This window comes from Mytilus californianus, unplaced genomic scaffold, assembly GCF_021869535.1.
Source record: "Mytilus californianus isolate M0D057914Y unplaced genomic scaffold, xbMytCali1.0.p SCAF_5, whole genome shotgun sequence".
Taxonomy (NCBI): Eukaryota; Metazoa; Mollusca; class Bivalvia; order Mytilida; family Mytilidae; genus Mytilus; species Mytilus californianus.
The window spans coordinates 26,620,973-26,643,367 of NW_026262701.1; the positions used below are offsets into that span (position 1 = coordinate 26,620,973).

Here is a 22,395-nt window from a genome sequence, read left to right on the forward strand (position 1 = left end):
TTCTCATAATGTGACCTGCCGAATACGACTTGTCATCTGTTTGTACTAACATGAGCAACACGATGGGTGCCACATGTTTTTCTGGATCTGCTTACCCTTCCGGAGCACCTGAGCGACCTGATCACCCCTTTTTTATGGGGTTCGTGTTGCTCACTCTTTAGTTTTCTATATTGTGTGTTGTGCACTGTTGTTTGTCTGTTTGTCCCTTTCTTTTTTAGCCATGGCGTTGACAGTTTATTTTCGACTCAGTATGAGTTTGAATGAATGTCCCTTGGGCATCCGCTTCCCTTTTTTAATCAGGCCAGTTGTTTTCAATTTTTAAAAGCTTTACGCACATATATTAATTGGGAAACACACGAATATGACAAATCGAAAGCCATAAGACGATTGTATGAAAAAAAAAACGTAAAGGAAAGGGGAACGCTTAAAACTCGGACAACACAGAAGACTGCAATACACCTTATCGCTAATCCCGCTTGACCCGAGAATCAGTCCCGCTCGAACTTTTGACGTCATACAACAATCACTTTTCCATTGTGGCGTCAGATATTTTCTATTATGACGTCAAAATTTTACGGGAACTTGTGTGATGTCCAGTAATGGCGGACAAATAGCGATAAGGTGTATCAAAACCAGGCTGAATGATGTCAGATCATCGACAGATGCCACGGAAGGGAAATTGCAAAAGGTTTCTTGTATTCTGAGTGAAATAATACTTATTTTCCTAGTGAAATTTTCCAGAAGTGTGAAAAACAATATTTTCAAAGAAAATTAAGACCGAAAAATAGAAAAACATTCATCGCTGACGAACTGTGCAAGTTTAAAAACCGCGGGAATTTATCGAGTGTATTTGGGTTTATCGCACTCGATGCAGAAAATATCCGATACCCTACGAATAAGCGGCAAACTTAAAAATATAACACCGAATTTGATTGGCCATACTGAAGTTGTCGTTGTAAAATGTAATCTTATTGGTTCATATTTTAAAGTTTTTTTTTTTGCAATCCGCCGGCATGAACGAAAGTTAATGAATGAAAAATGTCAAGACGTAATAAAAGAGACGTCGATAGATATGTATCAAATATTCCTGAAAAAGAGGTAATACTTCAGTATGTTCAATCACAAAAATACTTATACTGGTCGAAGTTTTAAGTAATAATTGAAAGTGAAAGTGGCTTTCTGAGAAAAAAGGGGGCAGGTAGGACAAAATTTTGTGTTCTGTAAAATAATGATACCAAGGAAGAAGTAAATAAATACAGATTAAAAAAATTAGTTGTTTTTATGTTCCATCGAAGTAAAATCTCCATTATTAACGGGAGTTGTATGTTCCAGATCACTTCCCGTTTATCATTCCATTAAGTCAGCAGTTGGAACCAGTTGCTCAAACGGGTTATAATATTCCCGAATGCTACGTAAATTTACAGTTCAAATTCACAGGCACTTGTTTCTATCCATGGGAAGAACCACTATCAACATATATTTAGGAGAAGGTACCCAACTACTTTTTTCACCTCTCCGCTTCAAAACCTTATTTTGCTGTCAATTCATTTTGTAGGTGGACTAAAAACGATCATATGAAAATTTATTGACAAATCTTGTGTAATTTGCATGTAAGGGGTACTCTAAGGGTAAATACAATGCATACCATCTAAAAGAAAAACATTTCATGAATAGAATGGGGTATGGAACAAGAAATTTGAGCATGAATTGACAACAAAATAAGGTTTTGAAGAATCCATGACAACTCGCCCCACTGGCAAATCGCCCCACACCAAATCGCCCCACTTTTTAAAAAATCGCCCCACTTATGAAAAAGGGTAAAATCCTGTTCAATATAGGTCTGCCAAATCGCCCCACTTACAAAAAAGTAGAAAAATCCCAATGAATTTAGTCATGCCAACTCGCCCCACTTATAAAAAATTTGTAAGGGTTTAACAAAAATGGGGAAAATATTATTAAACATTTTCCTGTAGATAATATCTTCTGATTGTAAGAATTTCTGTTCAAGTTTGGTAAAAATCCAAGAAGGTTTATGAATCTAATAAATGTTTCAAAAACTTAACTGCAGACTGTCATTACTGTACGTAATGTGAACTGGAATAAAACTAAGTCCATTTATAAGTAATATACGGAAAAACAGGAAATAAATTTTTACAAAATTTCCTTTTAGATACTAGCTTTTGTTCATAAACAAGCTTCTATCCAAGTTTTGTACAAATCCAGGATAGTTTAAGAAAGTTATTAAAATTTTGAAAGCTTTAACCACAGAGTGAATGTTATGATAACTGGCAGAAAAACTAAGTCCATTTATAAGTAAAATACGGATAAACAGGATTTTTTTTTTAACAAATTTACTTTTGAATACTATCTTATGATCACAAACAAGCTTCTGTCCAAGTGTGGTACAAATCCAGGATAGTTTAAGAAAGTTATTAAAATTTGAAAAACTTTAACCACAGAGTGAATGTTATGTTAACTGGCAGAAAAACTAAGTTCATTTATGAGTAAAATACGGATAAACATGATTTTTTTTTTACAAAATTTACTTCTGGATACTATCTTATGATCATAAACAAGCTTCTGTCCAAGTTTGGTTGAAACACAGGATAGTTTAAGAAAGTTATTAAAATTTCAAAAACTTTAACCACAGAGTGAATATTTGTGGACGACGCCGGAAGACAACGACGCCGCCGACGGAATGTAGGATCGCTATGTCTCGCTTTTGCAAATAACTAAGCTTGCAAGAATAAAGTTATTCTCCAATAAATACGTAAATTACATTATAATAAATAATGTATCTACAATTCTATTTTAAGAAGTGATACATCATTTATTTGCAATCATAATCATATATTAAATTTCGATTTTTTTTTTCTGAGAAGATAAGTTTTCATAAGTGGGGCGAGTTGGCAGACCTTTATTCTATATTCATCGGGATTTTACGCATCTTCATAAGAGGGACGAGTTGGCAGGAGTAAATTGAAATGGATTTAACCCTTTTTAATAAGTGGGGTGAGTTGGTAAACCAGTGTATGGTGATTTTTTAAAAAGTGGGGCTAGTTGGTGAAAAAGTGGGGGGAGTTGGTGTGGGGCGATTTGCCAGTGGGGTGAGTTGTCTTGCTTCCGGTTTTGAAGCAGAGAGGTAAAAAAAGTAGTTCTCCTAAATATACATTGATAGTGGTTCTTCCCATGGATAGATACAAGTGTCTGTGTTGAAAATATAGTAAACTGCATTTTCAATTACTCCGAAGGCAAAATAACAAAAAATGTATGTTTAGAGATCCAAAACTTTATAACTTTTGAGATTTGATCCCAAACTTTTGATGGACATCTTCATAAACTTTTCATTATTGACATTAATATATATGTTTGAAATATTAGCTATTTAAAAGAAATAATTTATCAAAACCACATTAACCTTGTAGGAGAACACATAGACTAAATAGATACTTTCTTCCATTAGAGTAGTGAATCAGTGAAATAGCCTGTCAGATTTAACGGTGACGTCAAGGTCTCTGAATAATTTTAAGTTGAAGAAAACGGGAACCCATACAGTGTCTTCCCTAGAAAATTTTTCATGCATGGTGGGTCCATGGTGAATTTGCAACGCGGCACGTGACGCTTCTTTTTCCACAAATAGTTACACTACATAATTTATATGTTTAAAGCCATATACCAATCTAATTGTTTTATTATAGGTACAGCAAGTCATATAAGTCATGGAACTTTAAAGTATTTAATATAGATGAGAGGAATTAATGAAAGACCTTATAAACAATAATAAAAATAATCCAGTCTGCAAGAGTTATTTACAAATTAATGCCATGTACACATTATTTTGTTGATATCCTCCTCTGTTTCAACTTTCCAAAGGTCATCACACATTTTTCAAAATCAAAATCTTCCTCCTTTGGTCCTTCAATTGATATATGCATTAAGCAATTCAGCACTTTTTGGCATAGTCTTTTTCTCAAAGGTGTTTTAACTCTGTTTAAGCATGAATAACACCTTTCACAATCAGCTATTGAAGCTGGCAAAAGAAGACCAATTGCTGCATACTTAGACAGAAAAGAGACTGGCAACTTTGTTCATTATCTGCCTAAATGTCATGTCTTTACATTCTTTCACTAACAGTATCCTCAGTTTGCTGATAGAATGGTTTCAGCATCAACAGCAAGTTGTTAAATAAAACTTTGAATGTCATCATTGCTTCACAGAGATTTCAATGAAGCTTAAGTGTAGCGGATTCATTTGCCGTTTTTTACACAAGTGGGGCTAAATTTCTTTCACTTCGGCAAGACAGGATTTTTACAATTATGAAGCGTTGTAAATAAATCGGACAGGGATGTATTTAAAAAAAATAGTTAAAAAGTGTCATGAAATAAAATGTCAGCTTAGCTTCCAAACATTGTCATCCATATGTCAGGTATTCTTCATTGACGACTTCTGTAATTAACGCAAATAAACTTTGTTTTATTGTTTCCTGTAAAATCTCTGTGAAGCAATGATGACATTCAAAGTTTTATTTAACAACTTGCTGTTGATGCTGAAACCATTCTATCTATTTAAGGAAATATTGTTTTGAATAAACTTGTGTTGTTCTATTTTTATTTCAATGTTTCACAAGTTTATTAAGAACAATATTTCCCTTAATAACTACGTATGTTTTGAAAGTTTTTCTATCAAATCTTTTAAATATTTCATAAGACACATCTTTTTCTCGGCCCGGTGGCGGTGATGTGTATTCTTTGATATAATCAATCAACCGCAACTAATCTAAAAATAACGGATTGTTGTGACCAATCAAAAAATAATTCATCGATGTAAATATAGCTGATGAAAAAACTGTGAAACTTTATTAAAACAAAAGTTTTGTCCATTCTCGGTGGAATGACGTTAGTTTTATTTTATAATACCAGAGACTATACCAAATTTTAAATTTCTACTTTTTTAATGATCACAGTAAAATAACAATGTCAAACACCTGTTTTAAAGGTGAAATTTATACTGGAAAAGGTTCTTTTTTTTTATTAAGCACAGAAAGATATGCATTGGAGATTAATCTGACTATTTATTTATCAGCTAACTGGCAACTTCTATCATGTAACCGAAGTCTCGATATATAACCAACTAATTAAGAAGGTTGTAAAATCCCGGCACGCGCGACGTGATGCATCCAATTATCAGTCGGATGAGTTTAAAACACATGTGGAGTGTTGTCACTTGTCACTTCACTTTCAAAATATCGATAATAGATATTTTACACAGTTATAATTTTCACACATAGCTCTATGCATTGCGGCAATGATGAAAGCATGGCGGTCGAAATTTATGCGTAAAGGTACCGCAATGCTTGAATAGCCTAGGGAAAACACTGACCCATATAATTTCATAAGTTTGGTTTAATTGTGCATACCTATTTAAGTTTTAATTTTGATAAGTATATTATACATATTATCTTGTGAAGAGAAATTTCATTTGGAGATTCCAAGATGAGGGGTCAGTAGAAGCCATGGCTTATTTAATGACTCGAATACAAAGGTATAATGTACTTTGTTTGCTGACTGATTTTGAACTTGCTTAAAAATGTTAAAAACAATCTTCCTAAATGTTAAAAGCCACCCCCCCCCCCCCCCCCCCCCCCTCCCCCCTTTTAAATGAGCTTGCCAGCAATATAGTATAATATCATATCTATCTCTCTCTCAATGTAAAAAACTGACACTGGGTTTAGTTCGACAAGAAACTAATACATTTTTTTAGGGAACTAGACTGTCTTTTACAGAAATGAAATTTCTTGCTAGATTGAGTAATCAGGTGAATGCCTTAAAGAACCAGATTCCTAGGATGTTAAATTTCTTTTTCTCAAACCTAATCCAAGAATGTAAAGTGGAAACTCATTGAACTAAACAACCAAATCGGGACAAACAGGTTATTCTCTATTATTTTAATCGGTGTAAACCAAACAGGTGTCTTCAATCCTAAAAATCTGGAACAGACTGTTTTCACTGTATTACAATTGATACAACATTTATATTGATAGATTTGTATACAATGTACCATTCATTTTCTTTCAGAAAAATTCCAGAGGATACCAGATATCTGTGTTATACAATGAAGCTGGTGACTATGAAACTGCTAAAAGGTATATACATGTATACTGCACATCATGACATGTATATCTACTTTTTATACGACCGCAAAAAAATTTTTGGGATCGTATAATGGTATGATGTCGTCATCGTCTGTGTTGTCATCTGCGTCGTCGTCCAAAGACACATTGGTTTCCGGACAATAACTCTGGTTTAAGTGATAGGATCTTTATGAAATTTTTTAAGAAGGTTTAATACCACAAAAGGAAGGTTGGGATTGATTTTGGGGATGATTGTCCCAACCGTTTATGAATTAGGGGCCCAAAACACGCATTTTTCTATTTTCAGGATAATAACTTGTGTATAAGTATTTCGATTGCTCTGAAATTGTAACACAATGTTTAATACCACAAGTAGAAGGTTGGGATTCATTTTAGGGGTTGTGGGGCCAACAGTTTAGGAATTAAGGGCCAAAAACAAGCATTTTTCTAGTTTCCAGACAATAACTTGTAAGTGTATGGATCTCTCTGACATTGTACCACAAGGTTCCATATAACAAAGGGAAGGCTGGGATTGAGTTTGGGGTTAATTGCCCCAAACATGTAGGAATTAGGGGCCAAAAAAGGTCCAAAAACAAGCATTTTTCTAGTTTCCAGACAATAACTTGTGTGTAAGTGTACGGATCTCTCTGAAATTGTACTACAAAGGAAAGGCTGGGATCGAGTTTTGGGGTTATTGCTCCAAGTGGGTTTTCAAAAAGTTTGGGGGGGGGGGGGGAATTTTTTTCCAATTTTTTTTAAGGGATTCATATTTTTTTTCAAAATTTTTAAAATTTCGAATTTTTGAAAAGTTTCAAGAAGAAATCTTCAATTGCACAGTATTGCGCAATGGATTTATAAGATCTTTGACCACATTGATTTTTGTCAGAAACCTATATTATGTCAAAAAAAAAAATTGTTTTGCATTAGAGTTACATCCCTTACAATGGTGTTGTTATAATTTTCTAACATGCATGAATTAAGTGCAAAAAAAGAGCCAAAACAAGCATTTTCAAAGTTTCCACACAATAACTTATGTTAAAGTGTATGGATCTCAATAAAATTGTACTACAAGGTTTCATACTACAAAGGAAAGAATGGGATTGAGTTTGATGGTTAATGCTCCAAGGGGGATTTAAAAAGTTTGAAAGGGGGGGAGGGGGGGGGGGGGGTTCCAATATTTTTTAAAATGGTTCATTTTTTTTTTTTCATTTTTCAAATTTCAAATTTTTGAAAAAGTTTCAAGAAGATATCTTCAATTGCACAGTATTGCGCATTAAATTTGTAAAATCTCTGACCACATTTATTTTGTGTCAGAAACCTATATTATGGCAAAAATTTGATCACAATCCAAATTCAGCTAGTATCAAGCTTGAATATTGTGTCCAAATTTGCCCCAACTGTTCAGGGTTGGACCACTGCGGTCGTATCAGGCTGCGATCAGCGAAGCATTTTATTTATTGTTTAATTGAAACATGTTTTAATTCTGTGCATAGTTAATTTTATAGATAAAAAACTTAACAATTACCCTGTGTCACAGAATTTTATGTCAAAATATAATTTAGGAAAATATTGAGACTTCTAGTGTCAAGAAGAGAAAATTTGTATGCCCCTGCCATAGAATTGGTTTCTGTTCTCTAACATAAGTTTGCCTCAACCAAATGTTATGAAACTTATACACAATACTTATTACCACAAAACACAGATGAAGTTTGAATTTGGGGGCATCACTTTTACCTTTCTAGAGTAATGCCCCATTACAAATGGAAAAATTGCTGAATTTTTCGTTTCCGTTCTCTAACTTATGTATACCTCTACCAAATGTTATGAAACTTATACACAATGCTTACCACAAAACTCAGAGCAAGTACGAATTTGGGTAGGGTCACTTTTACCATTCTTGAGTTATGTCCCTTTATAACATTATATGCAAGCAAAGGCATCATCTGCGTCCCATGGACTCATTCACCATTTATTTGGAATGACACTAGAATTTAAATTAAAATCTAAAGTTTGACATTTTGCTTTAATGAATATGCCTCTGCATTTCTGATCTCTATAATGAAAACTGACAAATGAGCAAATTTTGCTAATAAGTTATCAAATCAGCATTTAATTATGTAAACATGGTAAATCACACTTGAAACAAGTAATTTTTCAATTGTTTTTTCTCAAAATTTGAAATCTTAAACATAAACTCAGAAAAAGTAATAATCTTCTTGAGTTCATCACTTTAATCTATCAGTTTATGACGGCCCTTATTATGTACAGTTTGATAGTTTGTGAAAAGAATTTTGAATTATGTTTTCCTTTTATAGATAAAGAGAAGTAATAGATTTAACTGAAAAGCTTAATTTGTAATCTTTCGAATACCTTAATTTATTTTCTTTTTGGCATCTTTATCTTGGTTATCTCTACATTTTCCTTTTCTCCACAATGAATGTCTTTTTATTGAATTGAATTCTGCATTTTAAGGTACCTAGCATCTTACATCAGTACTAGAGAGAATGTACCCCAGGCTCATAAATTGATGGGACAGATTTTAGAATCCAGCAAAAACAAAGAAGATGCTATTGAAAGTTACAAAAGGTACACATGGTTAACATACAGAAATAAATTTTGAAAAAGTGGGAAAATCCACAACAAACCTTGCTATCCATTTAGTTAAATAACTTATGATATATATGCAAGATCTAAAAACGATTGATATAGATGATTGGATCAGGTTAACATGTCTCATACAAATGAAACCGCAAGAATATTTTGTAATGGAATATTTACCAGCATTTTTTTTTCCAAAAGGAAAGAGTACCAAGCTGTAAAAGATTCACTGTTACATTAAGCTTTAGAAATTTTCAACATTCATATAATTAAATTTTTTTTTTCTTCTTCAGGTCATTCCAACTAGATAGTAAGCAAAAAGATTTACTTCTGAAAAGTAAGTATAAAATATTGATATGTGTAATTGATTCTTATTGTTGCAGTGGTTGTGTTTAAATCAAGTGAATCTCCAAATTAAATTGAACAAGTGAGAGAAAGAGAGGGTATTAAGATCAGTAATATTGCATGCAAAACCAAAAATTACAAATTTGAAATGCAGTAAAGCAAAATATAAATAATGAAAACTGAAAAATATCCAAATGCATGAAATCATAAAATCATTAGGGTCTCCCAAGTTCAAAGTAAATCTGAAACATACATGTACATATTTTATTTGATTTTACAAGTTATGAAAATTATGAAACTGAATTCATAATTTCGTTGGTTCCAGTGTTTGTGGATGAAGGAAACTAAATTTTCGTGGGTACCCTTTTTTTGTGGATTTGACAAATTCTTTGCATTTTTTTTATAGGTAATTTGTATTTGATTGTTTATGTATGTCCATTGAATTAATACCCCACAGTTGTAATGAATCCACAGTATTCTAGATTTTCTAAATCATTTCTATTATTTGTTGACAAAAGTTACCATTGAACTATTTCAATAGAATTACAAACTTGCTTGAATATAACTTGTCATGGCCTTTTGTTGTCTGTCGTAAAACCTGCATAAATAGCTGTGGGAGGAAACATTTTCCATGGAAGAATTGCATCTCTGATTTGGTGATATAACTTAGCAAATGTATATATATATATGTATACACAAATATAAGATAAAATGATATTTAATTACAGTTTGTGAATTGTATGGTAGTTTGAAGAGTATTGACCCTGAAAGAGCTAAAGTAAGTAATAAAATGACATTAATGGTTTAAATACTTGTCTAATACTCACTTACGGGAAATTTACAGAATGAGCTTTGAGTATAAGAAAGTATGATTTCAGACTCAAATGTCCTTTTGGCATGTCGAGAACTTATTTGGTGGAATTGATAAAAACTATTGATCCCATCCTATATGAATTGAATCATTGAAAGCCACTTAAAGCAAACCATAAAAAAATGTTTACCATTTTTATATGGATGTAGATTTCAAACAAAAGAAAAGTATTTTTACTCGTAAGATTATTAGTGAAAAAAGTCACAGATCTATGCTTCAAGTATTTAAGGATATTAACTTTTTTCAAAAACATGAAATGCAAGAAACATTAATTTTAAAATAAACTCTCTTGTATGTTCATACATGCGCCAGTGGGTATATTCCTTTATAATATTTCCCCATATTGAAAATTTTAAAATACAGGCTTTTCAGGAAATCTATAGACCTAAGCCTAATTGCTAACTGAAAGGACAAGGTTCACTTTTGGCCAAATATGGCCTGCAATTAAAACGACCATAAAAGACCCCAAAAAAACCATAATTTGCTTCTTAAATGGATCAGTTTCAAAAGTCTCAATGTTAGGTAAATAAAATTTCTTCTCATATTAGTCTCCAAAAACAGCACATTTTGGATATATTGTCAAAATATGATGATTTTGTGTATCCTTTAGGACCTACAAGCTTTGGGAAACCTTTGGCTGCAACTAGCAATCCAAACTGTTCAATCATTATATTGAATCCATAGACACAAAATATTTCTGAATCAGGTTACAGCAAAAGCAAATTAAGCTGAAACTATAAATTTGGGAATGATTGGTCCAAAGTGTGATGTTACGACAAAAATATTGCATAATAAGGTCATTACTTAATAATTTAAAATGTGATTACGCAAAAAAAAGTTATTTTATATTAGTAATAGCAGTTTTTGTCTCACCTGGGACTAAAGTTGCAGATTTCGTCGCGGAATGTGAGACATAGGGATTGCTTTTCTGGCGACGGCTCAAGCGTCAACAATTGTTAAGTTTTCTGCTTAAGTTAGTTTGAAGGAACTACTTGTGATAAACCATTGATATTAAGGTAAGGTTTGCATGATACCTGGATTTTTTTCTTAGTGATATTATACCAATATGATACATCATTTTGTTCAGGGAGGAGTGCCCAATCATTTAATGAAAAAAAATCGAAAATTGCCCGTCCCGTTTTTTCAAGTGAAAAGCTCAAAATTGCAATTTTTGACGTTTTTTAGGGAAAATTGTATTTAAATTCTTCTGAAATAATAATATATGCAAGTGACTATAAAAAAATAAAACTGAATAAAACATGTATAAATAATTGTGGTCCATTCATCAGTCAGGGATATAACTCTATAGGGTTATTACAGAAAAATAACATACATTTGTTATTGTGGACTAAAAAATCAAAGAACTGTGATAACTTATGTATGTTATATGTTTCAAAGGGACAATATACATAATTAGTTTAGTTAAAATGTATAAAAGTTCTATTGGTACTACTTTTGTCTATATGTATACTTAACTATTGAAAGATATAACAGTTCATAGTTTGCCAATTTTGCATAGTACACCTATATGTTATTACAGAAAAAGTATGCCTGTAATAACTAAAGGGTGTTATCACAGCTTCTCTATATCACTTCAAAGCATTTGCTCAGACATACATCATGCTTAATTACAATGCATTTTAATTTATTGTAAGAAATAATGACCAGAGCATGTAATGAGGTTCTGCGCAAGTTTCTCAGTAATTCCCAAGTGTCTTATATAATAAGTTAAATTCCTTTAATAACTAAGCCTTGTTATCACAGCTAAGTTTATCCCTTAATAGCCTTGTCTCATTGATTTACCATGGTTAATCAAAAATTTATTAATTTAATTAAAAAATTAGTTATCAAGGCTATGCATTTAGTTTCTGCGCAAAGTCTCAAGAGATCCCTAGAGGCCACTATAAATGAAATAATTTTACAAATAACAAACATATGTTATTACAGATTAAGAAAATTTAAGGAATAAAGAGTAGACAACTCATGAAAGTATCTGTAATAACACACACAAGTTATTTTCTGTAATAACCCTATAGAGTTATATCTCTGACTGTTCATTAATGATAAATTTTAATTCAAAAGTTCTTAAAAAAGTTCCTAAAAACAAGATTTTTTAATTTTGGGGTTAAAAAATTCCGTTGCCATGACAACAAAAAGCCCAAAATATCCCCTTTCCGGGTCCACCATTTTTGTAAAAAACTGTGAACTTAAGTTTTTTTATCCTACATTGAACTTTTGATGTCTACCATTGACTTTTATGCCCATAACTATCAGTCGAAGGGGAGGTGTTGAACTTTGGTCATACTTTTGTATTAATACATGTACAAGACTCTGATTTTGAAGGAAACACTTATTTTCTTTGTCCTTCAAACTGTAATATTTTGAATATTAGGATAGCATTCTAATTGCCATTAAAAGTAATGAAAATTGCTTTATTGCCCCATGTTTTGTTAATTGTTTGTATGCAGAAATTGGATGAAAAAACATCAGTTTTGACTAGTAAAGTCATTTACAGCAGCCGTGTTTATTCCATTCATTTAAATCTGATTTGTCCAATTGTTACACATGATGTTCAGATTTGGAGTCTTTGACCAAACAAACAAACTACATGCTCCTATACATGATGAGGGGCCTGATGGGTTATTTTCGTTCTTCGTGATCGGCGCATTTTCGCTATCGTGATCCGTTTTTCTACAGATTTATTTTTTTTTATATTTTCGTGATCCGTGATCATGGAAATTTATTTTCTGTGAATCGTGATTGACAAAAAAATCATCTCGTGAATTGTGATGAGACCCCCCCCATCAGGCCCCTCCATGATGATAGACGAAACAGAATATGGCCCGGGAATACAAATGACCAGCCGTATATGTTTTGTTCATATATAAAATAAGAAATGAAGTTATGTAGACCTGTAATATGTATCTTCCACATTATTTCATTAAATTAAAATCAATTCAATGAAGTTCACAGGAGTAACGGTACTGTAGTTTAGGAGTCCCCACCGTCAATTTGCGATTTTGATGTTCGCAAATGCAGTTTTACTACGCATCGACAGTAAAACGGAAATTTGCGACCGTCAAATCAAAATTGATTGTGGCTACTCTTCAACCACAGTAATGTTATTCCGATTCTAATGCGTTACAAAAAGAAATAATACGTTAGAGCTTGGAATAAATGGGGAATGTCCATGGGACACTGATGATGCCCCCTCTTGCATAAACATAAAACATTATAAAGCATTACGTATAAATTTTATAACATTTGGTTGAAGCAAACTAGAGGTTTAGAACAGAGACGAAAAATTCAGAAATCGACCTCATAAAAATACCCTGAGCTTCATTTTGAGCTCTTATATACAGAGAAAGACTAAAAACTAACAATTTCCCAGATTTTATAGTGAGTCCGTGCATGTGTAGAGACACATGTTACCATCCTTGCTTTTAGATAAATTGCTTCGAAGTGGACTGATATGCATAGAAGTTTGTTTGATAAGAGGTTGTTAAATGTCCGGTGGCAAATAGTTCAGGCATGTTAAGGACGACACAATACTATAGTTGTGTCTGAAAGACACATTTTGAATGCATCCATAAAAAAAAGAATAAACCACACTTCTATCTTGTGAAAGGAGCTTCCCATACATTAGTTTTTAAGGTTTTACGGCGGGAGACAAGAGAAGGGACATGGGAGAAAGGAAAAAGGTACCCCCTGTCCGACTTGACGACATCAAAATTCAAACTTGTTCTGTGTTTTTGTGGTAATAGGCATTGTGCATAAGTTTCATATCAGTTGGTTGAGGCAAACAAAAGTTAAAGAACGGAAACCAATTTTGTAAAAACGGACGTACACTATGATACTACATTCGGATGGACGTACAAACAGACAAGAATAAAACTCAATGCCCGTTTGCTTTGGCGGGGGCATAAAAATGTACAATTTTGAAATAAAATAAAATTCCGCGAAACTTCATGAATGGTTTTTGCACAAAGACGTTATGGCTAAACGTGACGTCATATAAATGAAAACTAACAAACTGAAGGTCATAACGTTACTTCTACGATTCAAATTTTGATCAAATCACATCAAAACGCCAATTTTGAGGTAGGTGTTGTTTTATTTTCGGTAATGGCGGGTCCCTCCATTTTTTAATTATTTGAATTTGAGTTATCTCCCTGTGTACGCAAACCTTACCTTAAATATAAAGTTGTATTACTATTGGTACATATCAGTTTGACAACTATTTTGAGGCCTTGCCCCCTAGGACATAGTCCAGTAATTAATAAGCAATTTTCAATGTTAAGTTTTTCTGCTTAAGTTATATTGATAGGAACTACTTACAATAAACAATGATATTTTCTATAAAGTTACATTACTGTCTGTACATCTCAGTTTGTTGACCATTTTCAGACCCTGTCCACTTGATCATGGTCCAGTGACTGAATACATAAGCAATGTTGCTTTCTATCAGATTGTCTTTTTCTGAATTTTATGACGATAGGCGAGCCATATCTCTGTGTCAACAGTTTATTATAATGAATGTTTGTTTCTTTATTTTGAGCAGTATTGGGTAGAACAAGCTGAAAGATTTCATCATAACAGTTCTGTGTTATTTAAATTGAAGGTAAGCAGAACTTGGTGATTTTGTAAGACATATGAGCTCCTGTAAAATTGGGCTACCTTTAATTTTATGCAACAAAATCAACCTATAAAAATAGTTACATTTAAGGTTGTACTCTAGAATTAAGCTCAATTGAATTTCAGATCTGGTTACCAAAACACGCATATCCTTTTTCAAATGATTTGATTTTTTAACAAATTTACCATTAAAGATGAGGAAATTAATACTTCTTATCATTATTTGATATACAAAAATAAATTTGGAAAACCAAAGGCTTGAAAGACGCATACTGTTTTGACTTAATATCCATTGATTGTTGGACTTTTTCTTTTAATGTAGACATAGAAAATGATTTATTTTCCAGGAAAGAGTAATGTCAGGAGCCAACTTTGAAGATCTAGAAGATTTTTACGCAAAACAATTAGTATGTTTATTTATGCTCAGGAATTTGTTCTAATTACAGAGAGCACCAATAATTGTTAAAGTTTCTTGTTAGTTTCTATGGTTTAGATTGATTTAATTGTGGTTAGATCTTGTCAGTTAGATTGATTTAATTGTGGTTAGATCTTGTCAGTTAGATTGATTTAATTGTGGTTAGATCTTGACAGTCAGATTGACTCAGTTATGGCAGCTCAATTTCAAGTTTGTTTACCCAGAAAGAGGTTACTTCTCAGCATTAGAACAATATTTTATTTCAAACCATTATTTCTCTTTATTATACCCAAGTTCTAAACAGAGGAGGGTTATTAGGCAGAAGATACCAAAGAGACAATAAAACATCAGGAACAACCAGCAATACCTTGACAAAATAATGAAAAGTTAAACAACAGTATAAAACATCACAAGAACAACCAGCAATACCTTGACAAAATAATGAAAAGTTAAACAACAGTATAAAACATCACAAGAACAACCAGCAATACCTTGACAAAATAATGAAAAGTTAAACAACAGTATAAAACATCACAAGAACAACCAGCAATACCTTGACAAAATAATGAAAAGTTAAACAACAGTATAAAACATCACAAGAACAACCAGCAATACCTTGACAAAATAATGAAAAGTTAAACGTTTAACAGTATAAAACATCACAAGAACAACCAGCAATACCTTGACAAAATAATGAAAAGTTAAACAACAGTATAAAACATCACAAGAACAACCAGCAATACCTTGACAAAATAATGAAAAGTTAAACAACAGTATAAAACATCACAAGAACAACCAGCAATACCTTGACAAAATAATGAAAAGTTAAACGTTTAACAGTATAAAACATCACAAGAACAACCAGCAATACCTTGACAAAATAATGAAAAGTTAAACAACAGTATAAAACATCACAAGAACAACCAGCAATACCTTGACAAAATAATGAAAAGTTAAACAACAGTATAAAACATCACAAGAACAACCAGCAATACCTTGACAAAATAATGAAAAGTTAAACGTTTAACAGTATAAAACATCACAAGAACAACCAGCAATACCTTGACAAAATAATGAAAAGTTAAACAACAGTATAAAACATCACAAGAACAACCAGCAATACCTTGACAAAATAATGAAAAGTTAAACAACAGTATAAAACACTATATATAAAACTTAAGCATCACTTACTCCATCAACATATAAAACTTAAGAATGAACATTGTTGTGCCACGATTATTTACAGTATTCTTTTAATAATAACCTTCATTCATTGCTTTTCATTTGTATTTCCCGGTGTATATTTTCCGCGAAACTAGGTCATACATATTTTCACTTTTGTACACTTGCTTGTTATGCGGAATGATTTTCTATAGTTACAACATAATTACCTTATTCAGAAGTTATTAATGCATCCTATTTTATCCATAGTTATCCTTTTATAATGTTAGAATTATCCAAAATCATACTTGTCAATTTAAAGGCCATTTTGGTTTACTTTCACAATTGTGTACACGCGTACTATTTTTAGGTGTATTGATTAAATTGATCTTTCAAACGTTTGGAGAAAAGTATAGTCAGTTTCAAATTATAGCCGCTGGCGAACAGCTGAGTTTCAGACAGTGACCCAAAATTATTTATTCAGGTATTTTGGCACACACTGCAATTCTATTTAATTGATTTATTAATAACTATTAATAATGATATTAGCTTTTAATAAAGCTGCTTTTATCTATTTAAACAAATCTTATTTCTTGATTATCCAAAGTTTGGACTTCAAAACAGTTTTATTACTTTGACTTTAATTGATATTTGTATATCTGCCAAACCATTTACAATAACGGTTGGCGCTTCAAGCATCACTTACTCCATCAACATATAAAACTTAAGAATGAGCATCACTTACTCCATCAACATATAAAACTTAAGAATGAGCATCACTTACTCCATCAAATAATGAGGTGGGGGGAGTAGAGGGTCCCTTTTTGATCAGAAAGATATTAATTTTTGGCATAAACTTGTCAAAATAATTTGCCTCGTAGCAACGCATGTGTTGCTGGTGCAAGTACAAAATCAGTGGTTAGTCTCATTTAGTGATGTCACAATCCAGTAAAAAGGACAGGATTGTGCCTACAGCAATAGGATCATATATGTGGTCATCTGTAACACAGATATTCCAACATTTTACCATATCAATTTCTAGTTGCAAGTAAAGATATAAGGCAGACTTAGCTGTACTGTGGAATCATTTATGTCAAGTTCAATGGGATGGATGAGTTCAATGTAGTCACCAAACTTTTAACGGAGATCATCAAGAACAGAGTTTGAATGATATGCTAAATAATTTTGACTGATGCAAATGTTTTTTGTAGGCAAAAAACTACACAGAAGTAAATTTACATACCAAGTTGATAGACCTGTACCTATCAGAAGACAAAGTAGGCAATGCCTATAGACACACAGTTGATGTAGAGAAAACTCTAGCATTTGTTGACAACATTGTGTGGTATGAAAACACCTCTAGAGTATTTCAAGTATGTATAAAATCACAAACTGGGTAACACCTAAATAAATGTATAGTTGAAAAACAAAGGAAAACATATACTGTTTTTGTCTTGCTTGCGACTTTTGAATGGATTACTATGCGGTGGAGGCTTAAACTATTTGTATGAAGCTGTTATTTCTTGTATAAGGTAGATGACCTGGATGCTTCATACCTTGTATGCAGATACCTAATGTTACAAAGTTTCCGCCTGTCATATGTCCATTGTCGTTGACCTCAATTTCATTGTTAAGTCTGCTTGAAAAAAATTTATATGGTTTTGTCATGTGAATTTCTCACTTATGAGTGTAGGATAAATATATTTGGTATATGGGTTCCTTGCAAGGGTCTACATGTTTGTCAGACAGGGTTCACTTGACATCAACTCATTTCATGGATCAGTGATCAAGGTTAAAGTTAAGGGATTAGGTCAGTTTCTCAGATACTACAAGCAGTAGGTCAACTATATGTGGTATATGGAATGATTGTAAAGGGGTACATGCCTGGCCATGTCTGACCCTCACCTCATTTTCATTGGTCAATGTTAAGTTTTTGTGTTTTGATCTGTTTTTCAAATACCATAAGCAATAGGTCACTATATTTATTGTATGGACTGATTGTTAGATGAACATGTTTGTCTGGCAGGTTTCATTTAACCTTGACCTCATTTTCATGGTTCATTGGTCAATGTCATGTTTTTGTGTGTTGGTCTGTTTTTCAATTACCATAAGCAATATTCCACTATATTTGATGTATGGAATAATTGTAAGGTGAACATGTTTGTTAGACATGATTTATCTGACCTTGACCTCATTGTCATGGATCTTTAAATATGTAAAGTTTATGTGATACTTGAAGTAAAACCTTTATCTTTATGACTTTCAACATAAAAAAAACAGTAAAGCAGGCTAGACATTTCAGCATGTGCACTCTTGTTCTTTCTGTTTATTATTGAGCAGTACAACAGATCATACTAATCACCAGTAACTGACCCCTCCAAAAAATAGAGGAACAAACAGCAGCAGCAAACAGGCACAAATCTTCTTGTGGTAAACCAGTTTTACCGTCACACTGATCTCCCCTTGTGCCTTTCTAGACCATATGAACTTAAAGTAAAAATGAAAAATATGGACATTCCAGCTACCAAATGGATAACCAGTAAAGTAACATGGACACAAAAAATGGCACATGATTTATTTAGCAGTTTCAAAATGTGCCTTGTCAAAATGCCTAGTATTTTTTAAAGGTAGATAACACCAGAAAGTATATAAATTTCATCATTTGCTTTGTTAATGCTGACTGCAAGAAAAGGCCATTTGCTTCTGTGTTTTATGTATGTTATTTGAGACCTTTTAGAATAACTCAAACAGTAAAATACTTATCTGTTCTTTCATTGCAGACTTACCAGAAAAAAGAAAGATGTCAAGCTGATACATCATTCCACATGCATCGCTTAATTGTTTTGTGTAACTTGGTGTACCTACAGATCAAAGAGAGAGAAATTGTTACCTGTGCACAATCATTATACATGTAAGCTGTGTACAATAGTTTCTGTTTCCTGTTAGGAGTCAAATGAAAATCTGTCCCAGGAAAATTAAATAATTAGAGGAGTTTGTGATAATTTTTTCAGTAGGATGGGTGGTGGCTCCAGATTTTTTCAATGCAATAACTTGAAAGCTGTTCCATCAATGCTTTTGAAAGTTGTTTGAATATGTTATTACTGGTGACAAAAAAAAATTATGAAAATATTTTGTAGTCAAATGTAAAAATACTTTAATAATGAATCATTTGTTTAAATACAAATAAAAGTAATGCCATTCCCAATACTGTAGAACTTTCTATAACACAAAAAATCCATCTTGTTTGTAAGCCAATGTATTTTTTAAATCATAATGTTTATATGTAAATTGATTTTAGGCTTGACCAGAGTTTACAAGAAGCTATGATGGTGAAATCCCAGAAACCTGAATGGATGTCTGTATTATGTGAAGTACAAGGGATGTATTACTTCCTCTGTGGTTTACTATTGTTGAAAAGAGCTAATAAGGTATTTTGATTGGATGAACATAGTTTTGAAGATATGAATAAAAGAGAGATTTGGAGTATATAATAATGTGATAGCAACTCAAACAACCAAGACATCTATAAAGCTGAATTTAATAAATAATATTATTTGAAAAATGGCTGCGTATAAGTTTTCAGCAAACACTATGGAAATACTGCATCCTTAAAGACCAGTCCTATATGGGATTATTTCTAATGGTCCTTTATTTTCAATTCCTTATTTCTGTCTAATAGAATGAAAACAAGGCAGTTACTGATTCTGATTGGTCTGTATACGATTTCTCAAATTCTGAAACTAAATGGCAAAGTTTTTCCAAAACTCGATCTGTTGTTTGGAGACCCTTTATGAAATTTTTTCATTTCATGCTGATCTAATGACATTGGACAAAGGTACCACATTAGTTTCAATTGAATGCTTTTGTAATATCATCATCTCTAAATCAGAAGACCAAAGACTGGTCAGCTCAGACCCAGCGAAAAGTGTGTTCTGGTAGGGTGACTGTTAACATTGTGAACTAGCACATTAAAAATCTGGCTCATAGTGTTGGTTAAATACAAAGCATACAACACCAACATGATCTAGTCCTGATATGCATTGTATTTACCATTGAACATTCATCACCAAACCATCCATAGGTCCATGATGTTATATATGTGAAATACTTTTCATTGACTATTAAACAAATTTATTTGTAGGGACAATTAGTTTGGAAAGATGCCAGTTCATTTTCTGTTGTTTGTTTCCTTCTGAGTTACAATTTCCCAGTTATAAATAGAACATCGGCATGGTATGTGCAATCCAAATCTGTACAGCTTCAGAAGTTTTATGACAGAGTTTATCTGTTTGGGTGCTACAGACTTAGTCAAGCTGGTATGTTTATCTATAACATAAATATAAAGAGTTTGGAAATGATTCTCACATTTTTTTAAATCACAAATTCTCATACCAACTGATTAAATCAATTCAGAGATTCTTGATGTTTGATAAGGAAATGACATTAGAAGATTCTAATAATTTCTTAACATTTAAATTGAAAAATTGAGTATTTATCAAAAGTTATCACCATCAGATCACTATATGACCCTGTGAATCTTAGAATTATTTTTCGTTCAAGGCCATGTGAAATATGCAAAGAATGCTCTTTAGAGGGTATTTACTAAGTATTGGAATCTTTTGTATGCTTGTGTATTAAAAGTGGGAATAAAATACCATTATTGGTTTGCTAAAAGAAATATGCTTGAAATGCTTGCTTACCGGAAAGCAATCAATCAATACAAAGCACATTATCATAATGTTTTTTTGTCCAGGTTACATTGCCTCATCACTGTTGCATGGTGAAGCTTCTACACAGCTGAACACTCAGCGACAACAATTACGTACTCCACAGGCCAGAGATAAGCTTTATGATGTCATGTTCACAATGAGGGAGATGAGAGAAAAGAAGGAAAAATCTTATCTGATTCAGTCTGATCATTTCTGTACAGCCCAGGTTGTTGTACCATCTAAAAAATTAGTATCAGAGAATGATAAAGGTAAGTATCTATAATACTAAAGGAACAAATTGCCAGATTTTTAGGAAAATGTGTGGCTAAAACTGAAAAATATATAGTTTAGATTGTGCAGGTTGTCGCATTTGCATATTAACTCTTACAAGCATAGACCTTTTTTGCATTTATTTACAAATGCACTTTTAAAAAATCTGTATTTTTTTGTAGGTGTAGAGGAACTGTTTGCTGATAACTTAGATCAGTTGGTATGGCTGGCATTACAGAAATATTCTGTGAAGGATCAGGTTCTTTCTTATAGTAAGTGTAAACAGGGTTTCCAACAGAAATTTGAGCCAGCTGGACATTTTTTACTGTCCTGTTTTTATCTCTCTTGCTACTCCGGGCATTAGGCCAATCAAGGTAACCATCAGTGGACCAAGTGCAAGGAATATATAGTCGAAACACATGGAAATGATTATGTAGCATTTTAGTATTGGTTCCCTCAGCTGACAGCCACTGATACCTTGATATTGGTTTCATTAACTGAAAGTGCATACAGTATGAACATGGAAATGTATAGCTGCCAGCTGTTGGTTGGGGGTCTGTCTGTCCCAATTTTGTTTCCGCACTCTTAACTTCAGCTTTCCTCATCGAAATTTTATTAAATTCATACACAATGCTAAGAACCAAAACTCAAAGACAGAGTTCAAATGCAATATTTTATCTTTGAATTTTAAATTGACAGTACAATTGTACACAATGTTATGAATGTCAGTGTGAGCAATTTTAAGATGAGAACACTTTTTCCAGCGTTATATATAAGCAACACATTATATAAACATTTTTTTTTTTTCATTCCAGATGGGTTGGCGGTATTCAACAAATTACCCTTTAGTACAGATGATATTGACAGTGCTTCTTTGGAATCCCTTTGTCAACTGGATATTCAGGTTGGTTTAAATATACTTAACAGGTCAAGGACATGAATGATAAAACTACAGTCTTCCAAAAATGCGTTGAATATTATCTGTCTCGTGAGGTAGAAATTAGATTATGTGTCCAACTAAAAAACAGACCTCATCTTCTTTAAAGTTACTGTCAATTATTAAAATTAAATTGTTCTTAAAACTTTTAGATGGAGTAATGGTTTTCAAGCCCTTCATCAAATCTTCGTAATTAGATGCCCAATTAAATGGGGAAGAATTTCTCATTTCAACTCTGTTTTTATATGGCATATTTCAACAACAGACCTAATGTGACATGTCATATGTGACTTATATTTCATCATTTTTTAAGTTTATTTGTAA

The 22,395-nt window shown here is 32.5% G+C and overlaps 1 protein-coding gene across 1 annotated transcript in view; it reads left to right on the top strand.

The window, feature by feature from the left end:
- Nucleotides 1–1,004: 1,004 nt before the first annotated feature.
- Nucleotides 1,005–22,395, top strand: part of LOC127701934 (E3 SUMO-protein ligase RanBP2-like) — a 69,188-nt gene continuing 47,797 nt past the window's right edge. Inside the window, exons 1-14 of the mRNA XM_052205903.1 lie at nt 1,005–1,098; nt 6,075–6,142; nt 8,603–8,716; nt 9,022–9,065; nt 9,802–9,851; nt 14,506–14,565; nt 14,927–14,986; nt 17,367–17,528; nt 18,936–19,066; nt 19,454–19,583; nt 20,297–20,471; nt 20,909–21,133; nt 21,317–21,406; nt 21,950–22,038. Coding sequence (XP_052061863.1) covers nt 1,039–1,098; nt 6,075–6,142; nt 8,603–8,716; nt 9,022–9,065; nt 9,802–9,851; nt 14,506–14,565; nt 14,927–14,986; nt 17,367–17,528; nt 18,936–19,066; nt 19,454–19,583; nt 20,297–20,471; nt 20,909–21,133; nt 21,317–21,406; nt 21,950–22,038 — 1,458 coding nt within the window. The 5' untranslated portion in view covers nt 1,005–1,038. The remainder of the gene's footprint in view (nt 1,099–6,074; nt 6,143–8,602; nt 8,717–9,021; nt 9,066–9,801; nt 9,852–14,505; nt 14,566–14,926; nt 14,987–17,366; nt 17,529–18,935; nt 19,067–19,453; nt 19,584–20,296; nt 20,472–20,908; nt 21,134–21,316; nt 21,407–21,949; nt 22,039–22,395) is intronic.